General features: G+C 39.7%; 1 protein-coding gene across 2 annotated transcripts in view; it reads left to right on the top strand.

Annotated features, from left to right (window-relative positions):
* The window catches only part of LOC140495837 (SLAIN motif-containing protein-like), a 37,076-nt gene extending 18,233 nt beyond the window's left edge, over window positions 1–18,843 (top strand). For both annotated transcript variants that reach the window (XM_072594992.1, XM_072594993.1), the window contains 5 exons: window positions 11,627–11,767; window positions 12,509–12,814; window positions 13,191–13,328; window positions 14,695–15,025; window positions 16,269–18,843. In XM_072594992.1, the coding sequence (XP_072451093.1) occupies window positions 11,627–11,767; window positions 12,509–12,814; window positions 13,191–13,328; window positions 14,695–15,025; window positions 16,269–16,335 (983 nt within the window). In that variant the 3' untranslated portion in view covers window positions 16,336–18,843. The remainder of the gene's footprint in view (window positions 1–11,626; window positions 11,768–12,508; window positions 12,815–13,190; window positions 13,329–14,694; window positions 15,026–16,268) is intronic.
* The last annotated feature ends 2,413 nt before the right edge of the window (window positions 18,844–21,256 follow it).

The raw sequence follows: 21,256 nt of genomic DNA, 5'->3' as shown, positions 1-21,256 counted from the left end.
TAGACCTGCTGAATGTTTTCTAGCAATTTCTTAATTGATTGTGAGCTTCTTTCTCTCTACAACCCATTTACATTTTTGAACAGTCCTGCTTCCAAAATACAGGAAATTTTAAAAAAATTGACCTTAATGCAGTTAAAATATCTTTCTTTCCCGAAGGTACCACTCTTGTTTGTAGAATATCCATTCTACAACGACATAATGCAGCTCAATCTAGTTCTTGCTCAATGTTTTCACACTTTTTAGAATACTTGAAGTAATAATCAATAAATGATAGTTTGTGTTTCAATCCAGTTACTTTTGGGTTCTAAATCCTAACTTCTAGATCTTCCGAGCTGCATGCAGCTTATTAACATTACTTTATAGATTCCAAGTTTTTCCAGTTGGATCAGGTTGCTGTGAAAAATGCACAAGAAAAGTAAAAGCTTTTGGTTTGTGCGAAAATTGCTATTATGCTGCGGTTCCTTGATTATTTCAAAAACGTGTATTACAGTCTTGTTTATACTGACCAACTTAAGCTGTACAGCCCTCTCTGGTTAAACAATTCTAGAAACATTCAATCCTCAGAAGAAATTCCTTATCTGTGTCTTGATAGGGTGACCCTTATTCTGAGATTATACCCATTGGTTCTAGACACTGTCACACAGGGAAACCATCTTTTGTGCTATGAACCTTGTATGTTTCAATAAGGTTGCTTCATTCTTTTAAACTCAGTACAGGCCTAACCTCTCCTCCATAAGGGTCCCTTTATTTCAACTCCCCCTCCCACTCTGCCGAGGACATGGAGGTCCTGGGCCTCCTTCACCGTCGCTCCCTTACCACCAGAAGCCTGGAGGAAGAACGCCTCATCTTCCACCTCGGAACACCTCAACCCCAGGGCATCAATGTGGACTTCAACAGCTTCCTCATTTCCCCTTCCCCCACCTCATCCTAGTTTCAAACTTCCAGCTCAGCACTGTCTCCTTGACTTGTCCGGACTTGTCCGACCTGCCGATCTCCTTTTCGACCTATCCACTCCACCCTCTCCTCCTTGACCTATCACCTTCATTTCCTCCCCCACTCACCCATTGTACTCTATGCTACTCTCTCCCCACCCCCACCCTCCTCTAGCTTATCTCTCCACGCTTCAGGCTCACTGCCTTTATTCCTGATGAAGGGCTTTTGCCCGAAACGTCGATTTCTCTGCTCGTTGGATGCTGCCTGAACTGCTGTGCTCTTCCAGCACCACTAATCCAGTATTTGGTTTTCAGCATCTGCAGTCATTGTTTTTACCTCATATCCGAAATCAGCCCATTGAACCTTCTGGGCTGCCTGCAGTGCCAGCATATCTCCCCTTAGAAAAGGGGTCCAAAACTGTTAACAATAATCCAGCTGTGATCTGATGAGAACCTAATATAATTTTAGTAAGATTTCCCTCTTTTTCATATTTCATTCTTTTTGGAAATCAAGACCAGCATTCCATTTGCCTTCCCTATTACCTCTGAACCTGTACGCTAGCTTTGTGATTTGGTGATGGTTATAGATAATGTCTTTAATCTGTTGGACAGGTTACTGTTTATGACCATTATTGTTTCTATTGTAGTTGAGGGTGAATGAATTTGTAGTGAAAATAATTACAAGTACACAATCCTTTATCTGAAATGCTCAGGACCAGCTGGTCTTCGGAATTCAGAATTTTTTTGAATTTCAGAATAAGTGACAGTTCAACGGAGAAATTAAATAAAAAACTTTAGTGAACAGCAGACATGGTGAGTACTACAAGCCCTGAGACAGAATTGAGGCCTGCCAGTACTGGGCCATGCCCCAATCACATCTGAATGACATGCATCGAGTGGATGTGGATTCGGGTTAACTGTTTGTACACCAAACAACCTTGTTAATGAGATTTTTAAAAACCTTCAGATTTTGTAGCTTTTTGGATTTCGGATAAAGTTTAACATACATGTATGTTAATTCTAAATTTAAGTTATTTTTATTTTAGCTGACAAAATTATAGTTTGAAGTTCCTCCTGAATTCACTTAATTTTTTTCTCTACACTTATAAATTCAGGATTTATAGATGCAAATTATGCTCGAGCCACTTAGCAAATTGTAATGTGTTTGGTTTAAAATGCTGATTATCTTTCAAGCTTTTAAGCTATTTTCTCTAATCCCAAATTCAAGACACTGTGGCAATGCTGTATATAGTGCCAAAATAGATTTTATGATCAGTAACGGTAAAATCATCATAGTCCTACCAGACTATATGGCTAGGTGAGGAGAGAAGATGAGCAGGAGAGTCCTTCACGATAATCTCAGCTGGTGCAGAAAATAAACCCATGTGTTGCAAACCAGCCATCTGAGCCTGTCTTATGATCGATAATCTATTGTCAAGCTTATCCAAATATTCTAAAGAATATTATGCCTCAGTTTTTTTCTGATTCTTAATTGAAGTGGGTATTATATTTTCATGCATGACTTTGAATTTTTGTGTACCATTTTCTTCTTAAGTTACTGACCTTTTACTAAAGTAATTTCATAGATGCTGGGAACTCTCTAATAATTAACTTGCATTTTCATTCTTCTTATTGAAAATCTCTCTGCAGTGTTAATTTTGATTTTGCCGGGCAAGATTTTGACAGGAAAGGTTACTCTGATATGTACTGCTTAAAGAGAAAATAATGAAATGTTCTTAAACTATTGAAAGACTTGAGTTAATAGTTAATTTTGGCTTGGTAATTGAGAATTGTTTTGTAATTTGATCTCTGTAAATAACTAAAGCAAAATAAAAATGAGAATCTGGGATATATACAGACAGAGAGGATTTTTAACAATGTCGCAAAACCTGGATGCAGTGGGAAATGCCAGTGGAAAGCAACGTACAGATGTTTTGCTGTCAGGAAAGTCCAGACCATTACCCAAGAAGATACTTATTTGGATTTTTCAAAGTCCCGATGCATGGATTACATGATATTTGGCTGGCAAGTTGAAATTTCCAAGGGCAAGTATCTGGCATCTGGAAACCTCCGGATAGAGTCCCTAGTTCTGTCAGAAGTCTGGTTTCAGAGGGTTCTGAATTTCAGGTTGTAAGTTTCCTCACTGCGCTGGAAGGTTTGTATTCAGCCGTTTTGTGCTAGGTAACATTGGTGAGCCTATGGTGAAGTGCTAGTGTTATGTCCCAATTTCCATTTGTGTGTCTTAGTGTCAGAGTGGAAAGGATTTTGAATTGCATCTCAAGGCAATCTTTGCAAACTCCTCAACTTGCAAATTCATGACTTAAGTGGACTTAAATTCTACAGTGCCTCTTTTCCATCAGTTGTACCGTACAAGGTAAAGGGAATGCAGTTTCTAAAAAATTGGGATGTGTAGATTTTGTACAAAATTATCAAATAAAAAGAAATCTTGAATTTGCCAATGTGGATCAGTGTGTTTCAAACAAAGAAAAAATAGGAAAGTGCCAAGTAGAAGTACTTTGTTGTTTTGTAAAGTTATTTTGTCCAAATTCTTTTTGCCAACTTGACCATTCTTGATTTTTGACTTCTGTGGACACTTTTTTTGCATGTCCTCTCGAGTTTTTTTTTTCAGTAATTGTATTCCATTTTTATGTTGTCTTTTGGAGTTTTATTAGTGGGTCATTTGGAAAATGTTTTATAATTTGCCTGCTGATTTATAAAAATTACACATGCCCTTTTGCACAAGTAGAGATTTGGGGTACAAAAGTTATCCACAAAAGCAATTGAATAAATATGGATGGGATTGGTGAAGTATTTCTTTAGGAATGTTTGTAACGATATAGTTCATTCTAGACTGTACACGTCACAGCAAATCATGTGTTCATGACATTCAAATGAATGGAAGTACAAGTAGGTGCATGTGCAAATCTGTTCTGAACCCTCTCCAATTTGATATCATTCAATAGCAGGGTGACCACATCTGTACATAGTACTCCAAAAGGTGGCCTCTTCCTCGGCCACGTCCTGCACAAACTCCACAGATGTCCTGACTCGGATACACAATGATCTGAGCAATCAGCGCAAGCTAAGTGCTTTCTTGACCACCCTGTCTACCTGTAATGCAACTTCCAAAGAGCTATGTACCTGAACTCCTATTTGTCTCTCACAACACTACTCATGGCCCTACCATTAACTGTACAAGTCCTAGGGTGTAGGTTTGCTCACTGAGCTGTAGGTTTGATATCCAGATGTTTCATTACCTGGCTAGGTAACAACATCAGTGGCGACCTCCAAATGAAGTGAAGCTGTTGACTCCTGCTTTCTATTTATATGTTTGTCTTGGATGGGGTTCCTGGGGTTTGTGGTGATGTCATTTCCTGTTCATTTTCTGAGGGGTTGATAGATGGTATCTAGATCTGTGTATGTTTATGGCGTTGCAGTTGGAGTGCCAGGCCTCTCGGAATTCTTTGGCATGTCTTTGCTTAGCCTGTCCCAGGATAAATGTGTTGTCCCAGTCGAAATGGTGGTTTTTTTCCTCAGTGTGTAGGGCTATGAGGGAGAGAGGGTCGTGTGTTTTTGTGGCTAGTTGGTGTTTGTGTATCCTGGTGGCTAACTTTCTTATTGTTTGTCCCACGTAGTGTTTGTGGCAGTCCTTGCATGGAATTTTATAGTCGACTTTGGTTTTGTCCATGGGATGTACTGGGTCTTAAGTTTATTAGTTTTTGTTTGAGAGTGTTGTGTGCTACTAGGATTCCGAGGGGTCTTAGTAGTCTGGCTGTCCTTTCTGAAACTTCTTTGATGTATAGTAAGGTTGTTAGGGTTTCTGGCTGTGTTTGGTCTGCTTGTCGTGGTTTGTCCTTGAGGAATCTGCACACTTTTTTTTTTGAGTATCCGTTCTTCTTGAATACGTTGTATCGGTGGGTCTCCTCTGCAGCACAGACGAACTTTGGAAAACAGTGTGATGTGGCTCATTGGAATAGTGTTCTGATACAGCTTCATTTGTGTGTGTTGGGATGGTTGCTGGTGGCAACAGCTTTGCTTCACTTGGAGGTCGCCACTGTTGATGTTACCTAGCCAGGTAATGAAATGTCTGGATATCAAACCTACAGCTCAGCGAGCAAACCTACACCCTAAACCTCAACCTAATGTACAAGTCCTGTCTTTGTTATACTAAAATGCAAAGCCTTGCATTTATCCACATTAAATTCCATTTGCCACTCTTCAGCCCATTGGCCCAGTTGATCGAGATCCCTTTTCTAATCTTGGATACCCTTCGCTATTAACGAGACCACCAATTTTGGTGTTATCTGCAAAATTACTCACCCTGCCTCCTAAATATTCGTCCACGCAAGTAGGCAGTATTCCATCATACATCTGACTTGTGCCTTGTAGGTTCAGTTGATATGGCTAAAGCAGTTCAGTTTCTGGTTAAGGGTAGAACAACCTCCCCACCCCACCCCACCAACCCATACAACTCCTATCAGCTGTATTAAAGGAGCTGAAGTTTTTGTGGTAGGCTTAGAGAAGATGATGGCATCATGGTAATGTCACTTGGCTGGTAAGCCAGCACCACAGGTTAATGTAGTGGGGACTGAGAAATGAAGGCCAAAATTTAAGATTTTTATAGCATCTGGAAACCAAAGCTTGTCGAATAGTGACTCTTTTTTGTAATCATAATACAGAGTTCAGTTTTTAGGAGAGCGAAATCTGCTATCCTTGTCTGGTTTGCCTTGAATGTGATTGACTTGCAACTGCTGTCTGAAATTACCTAACAAGACTGCTGAAGGACCATTAGGGATCTGTCTAGTGGGCCTTACCAGTAATGCTATGGAAGAATAAATAAGCCCAAAATTTTAGCTAACATCTTGGAATGTAATACTTGCATTGTCATCTTTGTGTGCTATCACATTTATTTCACAATCTGTTCATATTATAGAGTCATAGAGATGTACAGCTTGGAAACAGACCCTTCGGTCCAACCCGTCCATGCCGACCAGATATCCCAACCTAATCTACTCCCACCTGCCAGCACCCGGCCCATATCCCTCTAAACCCTTCCTATTCGTATAACCATCCAAATGCCTCTTAAATGTTGCAATTGTACTAGCCTCCCACTTCCTCTGGCAGCTCATTCCATTAATGTACCACCCTTTGTGTGAAAATGTTGCCCCGTAGGTCTCTTTTATGTCTTTCCCCTCTCACCCTAAACCTATGCCCTCTAGTTCTGGACTCCCCAGCCCCAGGGAAAAGTCTACTTATCTTATCCATGCCCCTTATAAGGTCACCCCTCAGCCTCTGACACTCCAAGGAAAACAGCCCCAGCCTGTTCAGTCTCTCCCTATAGCTCAAATCCTTCAACCCTGGCAACATCCTTAAATCTTTTCTGAACTCTTTCAAATTTCACAACATCTTTCTGATAGGAAGGAGACCGGAATTGCATGCAATATTCCAATAGTGGCCTAACCAATGTCCTGTACAGCCTCAACATGACCTCCCAACTCCTGTACTCGATACTCTGAGCAATAAAGGAAAGCATACCAAACACCACCTTCACGATCTTACCTACCTGGGACTCCACTTTCGAGGAGCTATGCACCTGCACTCCAAGGTCTCTTTGTTCAGCAACACTCCCTAGGACCCTACAATTAAGTGTATATGTCCTGCTAAGATTTGCTTTCCAAAAATGGAGCACCTCGCATTTATCTGAATTAAACTCCAGCTGCCACTTCTCTGCCCATTGGCCCATCTGGTCAAGATCCTGTTGTAATCTGAGGTATCCCTAATCACTGTCCACTACACCTCCAATTTTGGTATCATCTGCAAACTTACTAACTATCCCTTATGCTCGCATCCAAATCATTTATGTAAATGACAAAATGTAGAGGACCCAGCACCGATCCTTGTGGCACTTCACTGGTCACAGATCTCCAGTCTGAAAAACAACCCTCCACCATCATCCTTTGTTTTTTATCTTTGAGCCAGTTCTGTATCCAAATGGCTAGTTCTCCCTGTATTCAATGAGATCTAACCTTGCTTATCAATCTCATGGGAAACCTTGTTGAATGCCTTACTAAAATGCATATAGATCACATCTACTGCTCTGCCCTCATCAATCCTCTTTGTTACTTCCTCAAAAAACTCGATCAAGTTTGTGAGACATGATTTCCCATGCACAAAGCCATACTGACTATCCCTAATCAGTCCTTGCCTTTCCAAATACATGTACATCCTGTCCCTCCGGATTCCCTCCAACAACGTGCCCATCACTAACGTCAGGCTCACTGGTCTGTAGTTCCCTGGCTTGTCCTCTCCACTCTTCTTAAACAGTGGCACCATGTTAACCAACCGCCAGTCTTCCAGTACCTCACCTGTGACTATCGATGATACAAATATCTCAGCAAGAGGCCCAGCAATCACTTCTCTAGAACTCTGTGGGAAGCTAGAGTACACCTGATCAGGTCCTGGGGATTTATCCACCTTTTATGCATTTCAAGACATCCAGCACTTCCTCCTCTGTAATTTGAACATTTTGTGAGATGTCACCATCTATTTCCCTATAATCTAAATCTTTCATATCCTTTTCAACAGTAAATACGATGCAAAATACTTGTTTAATATCGCCCCCATTTTTTGCGGCTACGCACAAAGGCTGCCTTGCTGATCTTTGAGGGGCCCTATTTTCTCCCCAGCTACCTTTTTGTCCTTAATGTATTTGTAAAAACCCTTTGGATTCTCCTTAATTCTGGTTGCCAAAGCTATCTCATGTCCCCTTTTTTTCCCTCCTGATTTCCCTCTTAAGTATACCCCTACGCCTTCATACTCTTCTAAGGATTCACTCGATCTATCCTGTCTATACCTGACATATGCTTCCTTCTTTATCTTAACCAAACCCTCAATTTCTTTAGTCATCCAGCATTCCCTATACCTACCAGCCTTTCCTTTCACCCTAACAGGAATATACTTTCTCTGGATTCTCGTTATCTCATTTCTGAAGGCTTCCCATTTTCCAGCTATGCCTTTTCCTGCGAACATCTGCTCCCAATCAGCTTTTGAAAGTTCTTGTCTAATACCATCAAAATTGGCCTTTCTCCAGTTTAGAATTTCAGCACCTTTTAGATCTGGTCTATCCTTTCACATCAGGATTTTAAATCTAATGGAATTATGGTCGCTGGCCCCAAAGTGCTACCCCACTAACACCTCCATCACTTGAAAAGTCTTAATTCCCAAGAGTAGGTCAAGTTTTGCACTTTCTCTAGTAGGTACATCCACATACTGAATCAGAAAATTTTCTTGTACACACTTAACAAATTCTTCTCCATCTAAACCCTTAACACTATGGCAGTTTCAATTTATGTTTGGAAAGTTAAAATCCCCTACTATAATCACCCTATTATTCTTAAAGGTAGCTGAGATCTCCTTACAAATTTGTTTCTCAATTTCCCTCTGACTATTAGTGGGTCTATAATACAATTGCAATAATCATCCCTTTCTTATTTCTCAGTTCTACCCAAATAACTTCCCTGGATGTATTTCCAGCAATATCCTCCCTCAGCACAGCTGTGATGCTATCCCTTATCAAAAATGCCACTCCCCCCTCCTTTCTTGCCTCCCTTTCTATCCTTCCTGTAGCATTTGTATCCTGGAACATTAAGCTGCCAATCCTGTCCATCCATGAATCCTGTCCATCCATGAGCCATGTTTCGGTAATTGCTATGATATTCCAGTCCCATGTTCCTAATCATGCCCTGAGTTCATCTGCCTTCCCTGTTAGGCCCCTTGCATTGAAATAAATGCAGTTTATAATTTTCGTTCTACCGTGTCCTTGCCTGCTCTGACTATTTGCTGGAAAAGCGCAGTAGGTCAGGCAGCATCCAAGGAACAGGAGAATCGACGTTTCGGGCATAAGCCCTTCTTTCGGGCTTATGTCCAAAACGTCGATTCTCCTGTTCCTTGGATGCTGCCTGTCTTGCTGCGCTTTTCCAGCAACACATTTTCAGCTCTGATCTCCAGCATCTGCAGTCTTTACTTTCTCCTGCTCTGACTATTTGATTTGCTTCTGTTCTAAACTGTTAGTCTTGGATTGACCTCTTTCCTCACTATCTCCCTGGGTCCCACCTCTTTTCTCCCCCCCCCCCCCCCCCAACCTTACTACTTTAAATCCTCCTGAGCATCTCCAGCAAATTTCCCTGCCAGTACATGAGTCCCCTTCCAATTTGGGTGCAACCTGTCCTCCTTGTACAGGTCACTACTTCTACCCTGGGAGAGATTCCAATGTTCCAAAAATGTGAATCCTTCTTCCATACACTAGCTCCTCAGCCATGCATAGGAGGCTGTATCCTCCTGTTCCTGCCCTCGCTAACTCGCAGCACCAGGCGTAATCCAGATATAACTACTCCCAAGGACCTCCTTTTTAAATTTCTGCCTAACTCTCTGTAATCCCCCTTCAGACTCTCCACCTTTTCCCTTCCTATGTTGTTAGTTCCGATGTGGACAATGACCCCTCTCCCCTGTGAGAACATTCTGCACCCTCTCTGAGACATCCTTGATCCTGGCACGAGGGAATCAACACACCATTCTGATTTTTCGCTACTGGCCACAGAATCGTCTGTCTATGCCTTGATCTAGAGAATCCCCTAACACAGTTGAACTCTTGGAAGCCGATGTACTCTTCATTGCATTAGAGCTAGTCTCAATACCAGAAACCTGGCTGTTTGTGCTATATCCCCCTGAGATTCAATCTCTTCACCACCCCCCCACCCCCCGCGCCCCAAAATTTTCCAAGACAGCCTACTTGTTTGAAATGGGTTTAGCCCCAAAAAACTTCTGCACTAAGTGCCTACCTCTCTTCCTTTCCTGGCGTAAACTCATCTACGTGACTGTATCGGAGACTTTCCCCCATTCCAATAACTGCCATCCATCACATAATGTTGTTGTTGCAAGTTCCTCATTGCTTCTAACTGTCTCTCCAACTGATCCATTCAATCTAATAAGATTCAAAACCAACAGCATTTATGGCAGATATAATCTGCTGTAATCCTTAATCTCTCTTTTAAACTCCCACATTTCACTCTACTAAAGGCCATTCTTGCATCCTCAATCTATAGACACAGAAAATAGCATTGTCTTATTCCTCTACAAACACTGCCCCAGGTTAAATTAATAGTTATGACTTATATTTTAAGTTTCATCAAGAGACACCTCCAAAAACACCCAATCAATAAACGACCCATTCTACTCACTACTGCAGCCTTTCTGTAGATCACACTTAAGACAACAGTACACTTATCTGTTTCTGTGCTGTGAACTTCACCCAACAGTTCCTCCAAGATCAGTTGTGAATTTCACTGTTTGTTAATTTTCTCACTCTCTCTCCGATGTCCAGCGATACGTGAGTTCAAACAGCAAAGGCAGTGTCAGTTTCTTTATCTCTCTCTCTCTCTCTCTTGCACTGACCTCACCATGTGCTTTCTTTGTCTATTCTTCCCTTTAAAACTGCTGGTTTGACTTTCTTTTTCCTCCAAAGTTCCAAAACAATGTAACAGCATATTAACAGCTGCTCCTGGAATTCAAGGAAATCACCTTCAGCACCTAAAATACCTCAAAAAAAAGGAGCAGCTGTTAACAGCCAGAAATTTTTCCTGTTATTCATCTTAGATTACCCAGAATCCAAAACATGATTTTAAATTCACAAATGTTTGCTTAATCTTGATATTTTGAATGCAATAATGCATTAAATAATGTAATTTAACAGTGCCTGTTCTCTGACCAGGAATCGAACCCGGGCTGCGATGGTGAAAACGTCGAATCCTAACCTTGGTATAAGCAACAATTTACACTACTTTTTGCTCAGTAGAGTCACATGTTAGGTGAAAAATAAAATTCCTACTTTATTTATTCGCTGTATAAAGTTGAGTCCCTCAATTTGAATTTTATTTTTCTGATTGCTTACACGAGCTTGTCCAGATTGGACCAGTTTAGTCTCCAGTCTGTTGCCTAAATGTTTCATCAATTCCCATTCCCATTCAGGTCACATTGGAGTCTCTTAAGTGGAGAAAACATTTATGTAATCATTGTGGATTTTGGTTTGAGCTCTTGATTCCAATAATGAAAAGCAACAACAATCCTCTTGCACCACTATCTCTGATGTTTCAGTATATTTCTTATTGCATACACTGGTTGTTCTGATTGTAGTGCACTGCTGTATATTCTAAGAAAATCATGTCCCAACATGTGTGTGAATATTCCGTATATCTACAAAAACAGGACAACCATGATTATCTAACGAGATGGGCAGGGAGTATTTTGTTCAGATAACTGTTCGGATAACGTTTTTACAGGACCATGAGATAGTGTTTGGATAATCTGAAATTCAGATGATTGATGTTCGTGTAACTGAGGCTGTTTTTTAAAAAGTGTGTTTTTAAAAATTTGATGTAATGTGATGTTTGTTTAGTTACTAATAGTTTTCAAATTAGCTTTTAAAATTATGAATCCATTTGAATCAGCAGAGAAATGGTGCCAGTCTGAATCAACAAGAAACTGACAAATTGATCATCCGACTCCGTTTGAATGGCAAAATATTTGCAGCTGCCTAATACTCAATTGGATTTGAGTACTTTGGTAAATTGTTCCTGTAAATGTGCTTTAGCTAATTACTATATTTCACTTCTTTTTTTTTCATCTCTTTGATTATAAAGGTTATTCAAATATTCACTCAGCACTAAGTTCCCAGTCATCCATTGACAGTGAGTTGAGCACTTCCGATGACTCCATCTCCATGGGGTATAAATTGCAAGATTTGACAGATGTCCAGATAATGGCTCGATTACAGGAAGAAAGTAAGTGGAAAATATGTGAAGTTACTCAAGTGAAAACAAGATAATACTGTTATGTGGAATAGCCTCGCCATAAAGAATGGGAGCAGGAGGCAACTATTTCGTTTCCCCCAAGCCATGCTTTGCCATTCTGTCCAATCATGGCCAATCTTAAGCTTTGAGTTGATGCTTCTGCTTGCTCCCCATATCCTTTGAGATTCCCTGAGGAAAAATAATTGGCACCCTTGGTCACAAATATGGATAACAATGGACCATCCACTACCATTTCTGGCTGAGAATTCCAAAACATCATAACCCTTTGAAGAAATGTATTTTCAATTTGGTCTTGAATGGTCAGCTCATTATCTTGACATTGTCCACATGTTCTCCATTTCCCAGGCATGGCAAACAACCTCTTGCCATCCTTTTAGTGATCGTTTTAATATTTCTATCAGGTCATCCCTCATTCTTCTAAAACTCCAGAGAGAATAAGCCCAATTTACTCAACTTCTCGCTGAAGGACAAACCCCTCATCCCATAAATCGATATAGTGAATCTCTGCTGTACTGTGTAAAAATTGTCTCCCTCCTTAAATATGCTGACCAAATCCGTATACGATTTTAAGAGTTTGGTCTTGCCCCATTGCTAGGTCGTGTTGCTATGTGATGTCCATGGCTGTCTGGGTGTGCTTTTCAGATTGCAGTTTGAGAGATGGGCAAAGAGAACAAAATTCTAGTAATGAGACTGTTTGTTTTCTTTCTAAAGGTCTCCGTCAGGACTATGCTTCTAGTTCAGCATCTGCATCCCGCCGCAGCTCTAGTGCCTCATTAAATTCCCTCTGGAGAGGTACTTACAGTGATCAGGAATTTGATACTTACAGTTTGGATGATGAAGATGAATATGATTACTCATTACCCCAGCACAGTGTGCATAGGTATTCACCTTCTCCACGAAATTCACCTCGATCGCAATCTCCAGTTCGTGGCGCAGCAACTGCAGGCAGAGTTCGGCCTTCACGGCGCTGTTTGCAGGGTCGTGTATCGGAGCTAATGAATTATACAAAAAATCAAGGTACTAAATCTATAGTTAAATTGAGTAAGAAGTTCCTGGAGATTGTTTTAAGGAAGTGAAAGCTTCCATGAATCTTGTTCAGTGCAATCCTTTCTTTTGATATTGAACTTGTGATTCTAGAATATTCTATCATAGTCTATCTAATTGTTGATAATAAACACACCCACCTTTCCTTATGGACAAAGTGCTCATCTTCTGGATTTTCTTAATGTTGCACGTGTTAAAAAAAAACTTTTTGTTCTTGAGATATTGATGACTCTCAAAGTGGCATTTGTTAACCAGTGCTGTTTGGGAGCATTAAGTCAACCACAGTGTTAGACTGGAGTTGTATATAAGCTGGCTGAGCTAAGCCTTGCTTCATTTCATTTTGTTACAGAGGAAATGCGTCGTAGTATGCCCAATCTGGCCAAGTCTGGAATTCGCTGCTCTGATTCGGGTAGAAACAGTCGAAGCTTTGAATCTAATTTGCAAATACCCAGCAGTCGAATTTCACGATTGCAGCAGTCTTCGACCGGTATGTTGCATTGGATCTGCTCTGAGAAATGAGGAAAACATTAACCAATCGCTCACGTGAAGCACATATTTTCAGTGTTTTCAAATGTGAAATTAACCTGCCAGATAAATTTTATGATGGGCCCACTTGGTTTCTGTTTTAATTCAGAATTTCAAAGTAAGATTGAACATAAGGCTTTTCTGTTAATTATCCTCCATAACAATAATCAATCCAATTCTGAAGTTACAGGGCCATTGGTCAGTTTGAAAATTTATCTCTCAACTTGAGGGACTTGGGTATTTCAGATTTTAAATTGCAAAATTTTTAATATCCAATTTAATGTGGTCTGGTGTTTGAGGTAGCCTTTTTTTTCTTGTTTTCCTTTCCTTGAGCTAATGCTGCACAGACATAGTTCTCGGGCAACAATTGAAAAGGATTCCAGGTGTGCACCCTTACAGGATTGGCCTTTGATTTGGGATGAATTGCAGTTTAATTGTTAAATAAGCCTGAATGTAAACAGAATAACCCTATTGCCAATTCACCCAGAAACTTAATTCTGAATATCACGCTCTTAGAGAGATACCTAATTAGCAGCACAACTAATTTCTTCTGTTCTGTGATCTAGGCAGGAACTCATTGGTACAAAATAGAAAATTTGGAGAAATACTACGATTAGGCATCATCCTAATGAAGGATCACTAGGCCTTTTTTTTTTGCTCCTCAGGTATTGCCTGACCTGCTGACTCTTGCCTTTTTTTTTGGTATTTGTTTCAGATTCCCAGTATTTATATTTTTTGCTTTGTTCAAATTATCCAGAGTGACAACCGTTTTGACTAATAAAGAGGAACTTCAGGAGAGAGGGAGGAAAGAAGATGAGCACCCAAAGGGATTGTTGATAGTAAGCTGGGGAGAAGTGAAGCTTGATAGGTGATAATGGAGGCTAAGTGTGAAAAATGGTGGGCTGTGCTGAAAGCAACCCATTTCATTATAGTACCTGGGTGTGGGGGTGGGTAATAAACATGGAAGGAAGGCATCGTGCTCTGCAATTGTTGTAACTTGATATTGAGTCCTGAAGGACGCATGGTTCTTGAGTGGAAAATGGGTGTTGTTTTTTTCAGTTATTGTAGTAAATGTTTAGTCAAAATCTTATGCTGGAGCAGCTTAGCTATCTGATGTATCATAAGTTTTATCAGTTCTGTCAAATGGATAAATTTAGCTGTGTATGTCTTATTTATGGTCGGAATAGAATTCACTGTTTTGAAATTTTGTTCTTAGTCCATATTTTTAAATTTTAGCTGTCATCTTGAAAAGATAAAGTAGCTTTATATGGAAGATGCTTCTACAGATCAGTGTCTTTATTAATAATTTATCTTCTTATTTTGTCTAGGTTCATCTGGTAAGCTCAAGTACACTACTGGGAACAGTAGCCAGATTTCTCCCTCCAGCAGACAGCCAGTGAAAGCTATTGCAAACAGTAATTCTCCCTTGACAACAAGGCATCCAGTGAAAACAGGATACCCATGTTCTGGGAGTACTGTTCGTAGAATCCAGTCTCCAACTTGTTCAAGCATTTCTTCACCTACTGGCATTGCCACGACTGGGAGATCTTCTAGTTCAGCTCCTGTTCCTAGGAGCACCCCTACTAAGTCACGGGTTGCTAGCACTTGCACTCCCACTTCCACAGTTTCCAAGACCAAGCTTTTGCAGCCATCAAGAAGGTATGTATTGGTTATTTCAATTAAAGATAAAAGAAGCATAACTTGATGTTCAAAGTCTTTGTATTAGCAAGGACAACTGCAACACTAATCAGGAAAACTGTTGAGTTTATTTTTCTCTTTGAGAAAAGGAAATGTATCACTTTAATCAAGATATGAGAATTTTGTTTAAAAGCAAGAACTTTCCAAACCCCTCCAAATAAATGGCTTGGCAATTAACTTCAGTTTGGATAATTTCCCTAACCATCAATATTCTGTCAACTTGGAATTAGAATCGTCAAGTGATATATTGACACCAGGTGTTCTCTACCATAGCTACTCTTCATTGGCTATGATACTGCAAGCCATTTAACATATTGAGGTTCCAAATGCTCTGAATGAATAAGTCAAACTCTGGGTCTGTACTTAGTTTACCCCTGGCATGTCCTGTGCACCCTCTTAAAGTGATTTGTTTTTGACCATGGCAGAGAGACATAAAAATACCCAGGGGGACACTCGCACAGACCATTATGAATTCTTACATCATGTCTATATTTTAGGGTTTTTTGTACATTGGTCCAGCTGCATATTCTTGAAATGCAGCCTTCTGGACCAAGGTATTTAAATGAGAAGCAGCCTGCTAAAGTCTGCTGATGCACTTTCACTTCTCTTAAAAAGAGTCAAAAAGGAGCTTTATCTCGGTAGACATGGTGATCTTGAGAGTATCCTCACAAAAATGCTACTTGCCAAAATAATATGCTAACTTGACAATTTAAAAATATCAATGTACTTGATCAACTTCGTGCTTGCCATACTAACTTGCAAAAGATTTCCACCTGTCACAGCTATATTTTTGCCCACTTGTTTTCAGCCATCATTGCCAACATAGCAAATAAAATTCTGAAGGTGAAGAAATCGAAAAGTCAGGGTGGGGAATGAAATTTGGAAATGGCAAAGAATGTAAATAAAAAAGTCAGGTAATTGGAGAATATTCAGATAGTCATGCAATAGACGCATAGCCAGCTGATTTGAGATGGATAGACATAAAAGAATATACGTATAGGTAAAAGGAAGAGGAATGGGGATAATGTTTTTTTCTCTCATTTAACAGACTACATACTAGTTGGAGACTGATCATTGCCAGTTGATTCCTGACAGTATTCTGGGCACTCCTGTTGGTTTGCTTCAACAAAGTGTTTGTTTTTGTGAGCTTGTCTGGGTGTTCGATTACATGATTTGGAACTAACTGAATTTCCCTTATTATCAGGACACTGCAACTCCCGAAGACACACAGCACTGTGACAGAAGACAAATGGAAAGAAGGCTGTTATTGAGGAAAGCCCAAAGATTCGCAAACTGCTGGCACCTGATGAAGTGAAAGCCCAGCTGGCTGGGCAGAAGTCCAATTTAAATCAAACGAGTGAAAAATTCAGTTTCTGGTAATGAACAATATTTTGTAAAGACAGGTTTTAGAAGTCAGAGACTGTCTGTGCCAGGATTCTGCCTCCTGGGCTCCTGTTGATTGCATCATCAGCCCAGTTATATGAAGTCAGGTTGTGTCATGTAGGTATCTTTAAATATAGTTTGCATATTTATGCATTGGAAATCCAAACTCTCCAAACTGATCTTGATCTTGAGGTAAAATTATGTACTACTCAGTCTTTTAAATAGCGAAATCAATCACAATTTGTCTTGATGCTTTAACATTTAATTTCTTTATCATTCCTTTCTTAAATCAATGCACAACAGAAGAAGGCAAAAAAATGAGATAATGTTTGGAGCTGTCTGTAGTTGCCAAGTGCTTGAACATTCCTTTGTTCAGTTCTATTCGAAGCTTGCAATTTATTTAAAGATTGGTTCATAAGAGCCACATCATTGTTTTTTGTATGTGGTAATGTTGCAATTGATCAAACTATATTGCATGAACATTAGGAGTCTATCTTTCTCAAGTACTTTTTGCATTCTGCAGGAGCAGCTGAGAACATTGTTTAACTTTGTAAGTTGAGTATCTAATATCCTTACAGCGCTCCAAATGTGCAATGTTTAACTAAACTTGCCTACTCCCTTAAGGCGGTGCTTACCAATAATTCTTTTTCAACAAAGAACCCATTTTAATGCCTTGTGGTTCAAGTGAAAGTTTGGATGTGGGGATTTAGGGGTATGGATTGATGAATGGGATCCCACATGGTAGATATATATTGGTGGGGTATAGTGTTTAAAACTGCTGAGAAAATTTCACGCTCACTTTTTATTGGCTGTGGTTCAGAGGCATTTGAGCCTCCAAACAGGCTATTGAGGCATGTCTACCAACAGGAAATAAAACCAATTAAAAGGGGACCTCAAAGCTGTCAAAATACAGTTCAAGTTTCGCAGCCACCTTTGCCTTGGAGCTTGTCACCCCAAAATCTTGTGAACTCGCTAGGTGTCAGTTTGGAATGTCCCTACCCCAAGGTACAAAAACTTACACCCAAGCGTGTTGAAGTGAAAATTTAAACAGTATTTCTTGTGATGTGGTGCAGTAAGTTTAAAAGTTTCAAGAAAATTTTAAGTTACTGATCCTGTCAACTACTCCACTAAATCTACTGTAACATTTGAAATGATGTAATAGATCCTGTGTTCTGTGGTGGTGATCAATTGCTGTTAGTTATTCTTCCACAATTTCCAGCTACTGCTAATTTGCCTGCTGTACCAAAAATCAACTGACTTTTTTTTTACCTCTTGCAAAGATACTGCCTGTGCACAGAAGGTCAAATGTCTCACGTTTGCACAGTGAATGTTTGATCTCTGGACATGTTTTCAACTGAAAGAGAAATTGACTGCATTGCAGTTGCATGGCACCTGATGTGAAGTTGGAATGCTTCAGAAGAAGATGAATTGAGATAACCCTTGTAAAACCTAGAATATTTGATTGGGAAAGGGGAAAGAAAAATTCAGCCCATTAGTCTTTCTATTTCTGTAAGAAATTGAAGTTTTCAGTTAATTTAAATAATTCCAAAAGAGAACACTTTCAGCAGTATTCTATAGCAAGTTTGAATAGTAAACTGCTAAATACAGGTATACAATCCTTTATCCAAAATCTTCGGGGCCAGTTTTTCGGATTTCAGAATAAATGACATTTTCACAGTGAAATAAAAAATTACCGAACAGCAGACCCATGCGTAACTAGTACGAGTGCTGAGATGCAGTTGACGCCTGCCAGTGCTGAGCCACGCCAACATGTCACATTTGAGTGACGTGGGTCGAGTGGGTGTGGAGTTTGGTCACCTGTTCGCTCGCCAAACAACCTTGATATGCAGAAAAAAACTTTACGATTAAAAACGCCGAATTTCAGAATTTGAGATAAAGTATTGTATACCTGTACTATACTTCTAAATTAGTCAGCAGTATACCCCATTTATATACAATTTACCTGGTTGGTTGATTCAATTACTCTATTTCTTGGAGTGAGGGAAAGTATCAGTTACGTACTGGTCAGCAGCAAACCGGTTGAAGTATGGGATTGAATCTTCAAAATATGTTTCTTATGCAATTAATCCCCGTAAGTTAGTAGTAAGGTCTGTGCTGTGATGTGAATTTTATAATTGCCATTCTCAAGCAGCTGATTTACCCAACTAGCTTGTTTTGAATTTTAGTTCTTAAAGGACATTATTGAAGAATTTTTGAATTTGTGATTACGGAGTCTTTATAAGATAGAAGTGTTAACAGTCTGTTTATATTCAGTTGTAGACTAGCATGAAGTCATGTATGTGTTTTTATTTCCTTCCTATGCCAGCATTGATTGGGTAAGTGTCAAAGGCATTCCATTTGAATTTCTTTATTAAATTAAACTTTTTGAATGAAAATTTCTGAATGTTTTATCTTTTTGATGTGCAGCAATTACGAGACTTGTTTTTATACCCTCAGTTGGACTTCCAAATTTTGATACACTCAGTTTCTGACTTAAAATCCTTTGTATTGATGGGAGAGTGAGGAAACCATTGCCACCGCAGTAAGCAAAATAGCTTTGTTTCCATTTATTCTCTGGTCTTGCTAATGTTGGAAGGAAAGGCTGCATTATTGCCCACCTGCCAAGGTTGGATTGCAAGGATTGTAGTGGGCCTTTTCCTTTAACTATTACAGTTCTTGTGGCAGTCAGTCAGTGACATACGTGGGATCTTCTAAGATATTGACTGAGCATTAGTGGAATGGCAAAAACACTATGGTGTTCCATGACATTGTGCTTATCATCTGTCATAATAATAGATGTTTAAATGGGCATTGTGTATAATCCACCAATTCAGCAAAAAGTGCGATTATAACACAAGTTTTCTTTTGACATTCTCATTTTGACTGTGCAATTCTTATTTCAACAGCAAACCAAAGATTAAGTATATCATAGCACTATAATATTTTTAGACTTATCTTGGGCTTCTTGCTCTAAATATATTTTTTGGTCGTTATGCCTATGTAAATCTGATCTCAACTGTTATCTGCTGCATCTCTAATCAGCACGTTAAAATATTAACAGGAATATCTATCCTGCTCCTCGGATGCTGCCTGCCCTGCTGTACTTATCCCACATACTTGACTGATCTCCAGCATCTGCAGTCCTCACTTTCTCAGTCGATTCAACCTGTTGCCAGGATATTGTGGCTATTCAGTATCCCAATTCCATTTGCCAGCCTTGATTCCATATCTGTATGAATCAACATGGAATTTGCACTCATTTGTATGAAGAGCAACATAATAAACAGTGCCAGAATATTGCCAGCCTGTGAAATTGTGCAGGTCAGCATCAAACCATTTCTTTTTTTTTTCTGTTGACTTGGTACTAATCGATTCCACAATGTGAAAGGCAGGATGGGTCTGTGATGCACAAGCAAAACAAAAATGCATAGGTCTGATTTTCATGACCACTTGAAGCCTGTACTTCACCCGTCATGAACTGTTGTAGTAAATGTGGTAGCAATATGTATGCAGCAAACAGTCAAAAGGCCCAATGTGAAAATGACCAGAATTTTTTTGGTGGTATTGATAAAGAATTAACATTGGTCAATTCATCGGGAATAATTTCTCTGCTTTAAAAAGTGTCATGGGAATTTTTATATCTGTATGAGCAGACAGTCTGAACATTTTGGTTTTACACTTCACTTGCAAGATAAACTCTCTGCTGTTCTGCCAGTCCTGCAATGGCTTGTCAGTCTAGATTTTGGAACTCCAACCCCAAAGTGAGACTTGAACATTAGACTTATGACACAGCCAAGAGTGCCACCAGTCTGAATCACAGAAAATTAAGTCTGTTAAACTACTAACTGTCAGACATTTTCCTGCATTTTTCTAATATTGTACATGCCACAAGCTATCAGTAGGAGTTTGCTCTCACTGCCTCATTAGAAGCCATACTGTGGATTGGTCTGCAGGTTGTTTCTTGTCTCTATCACATTTGGGTGCACTTGGTGGAGACAAAGGATGCCTCTGTCTGCAGTGGCTAAGGAGATGGGGCAAAGAGACTTGAGTGTGTGGGCTTTATCTGCCCATAGTATCAAATTTCTGATTGTGCTAATTTTTGTCCCCCTCCCTCTCTGTATTGAAATTAGAATTGGGGCTGCAATTACATGGAACAACTGCAATGGCTAAGGTGTCTCAGGAGAGCTAATGCCAAACAAATCAACTTTGTACTCTCAAAATGCTGCTTGGGTTAAAGGGTGTTATGTCAGAGGTTTGGCTTTATGGAGATGAAGGACCAATATCTCTGAAGATTACCTGCCTGGAGTGAGGCAATGCTGAAATAAAACTTTACATCATGGAAAGTCTTAGACATCCAGAGCCCATGGCAGCAAATGTGATGATGGCACCCCTTCTCATCTGGTGCATTGTAGGTATCGTTAAGATAAACATGGCATATGAAGGATTTCAAGCACCATCCAATGATTCAATGTATTGGAAGTTTGAACGGTTCAGGCCAGTGACCATTTTTCTTCAGAGTCATAGCTATATTTCCCCAGGTGGAGGGGAATCATTGATCATACCCACATGGTTATCAAGACTTTATTTGCAAACAGGTAATTTTTCTGAACAGGAAGTATTACCGAAATGTTTACATTATCTGCATCTGCTTGTAATGCAGGTTTGCATATGGGTTTGGGGAAGATGCCAGGGCGCCGACATCATTAGACAGCCCTAAAACCCTCCATTCAGGTCACATGAATGGCATTCTGGTTGGCTCCAAGGTTGTAGCTTTTTTAAATTTACTTATTCATGGGTGTCATTATCTGG

This window comes from Chiloscyllium punctatum, chromosome 25, assembly GCF_047496795.1.
Source record: "Chiloscyllium punctatum isolate Juve2018m chromosome 25, sChiPun1.3, whole genome shotgun sequence".
In the NCBI taxonomy this organism is placed as follows: Eukaryota; Metazoa; Chordata; class Chondrichthyes; order Orectolobiformes; family Hemiscylliidae; genus Chiloscyllium; species Chiloscyllium punctatum.
This window is presented reverse-complemented; position numbering and strand designations above follow the sequence as displayed.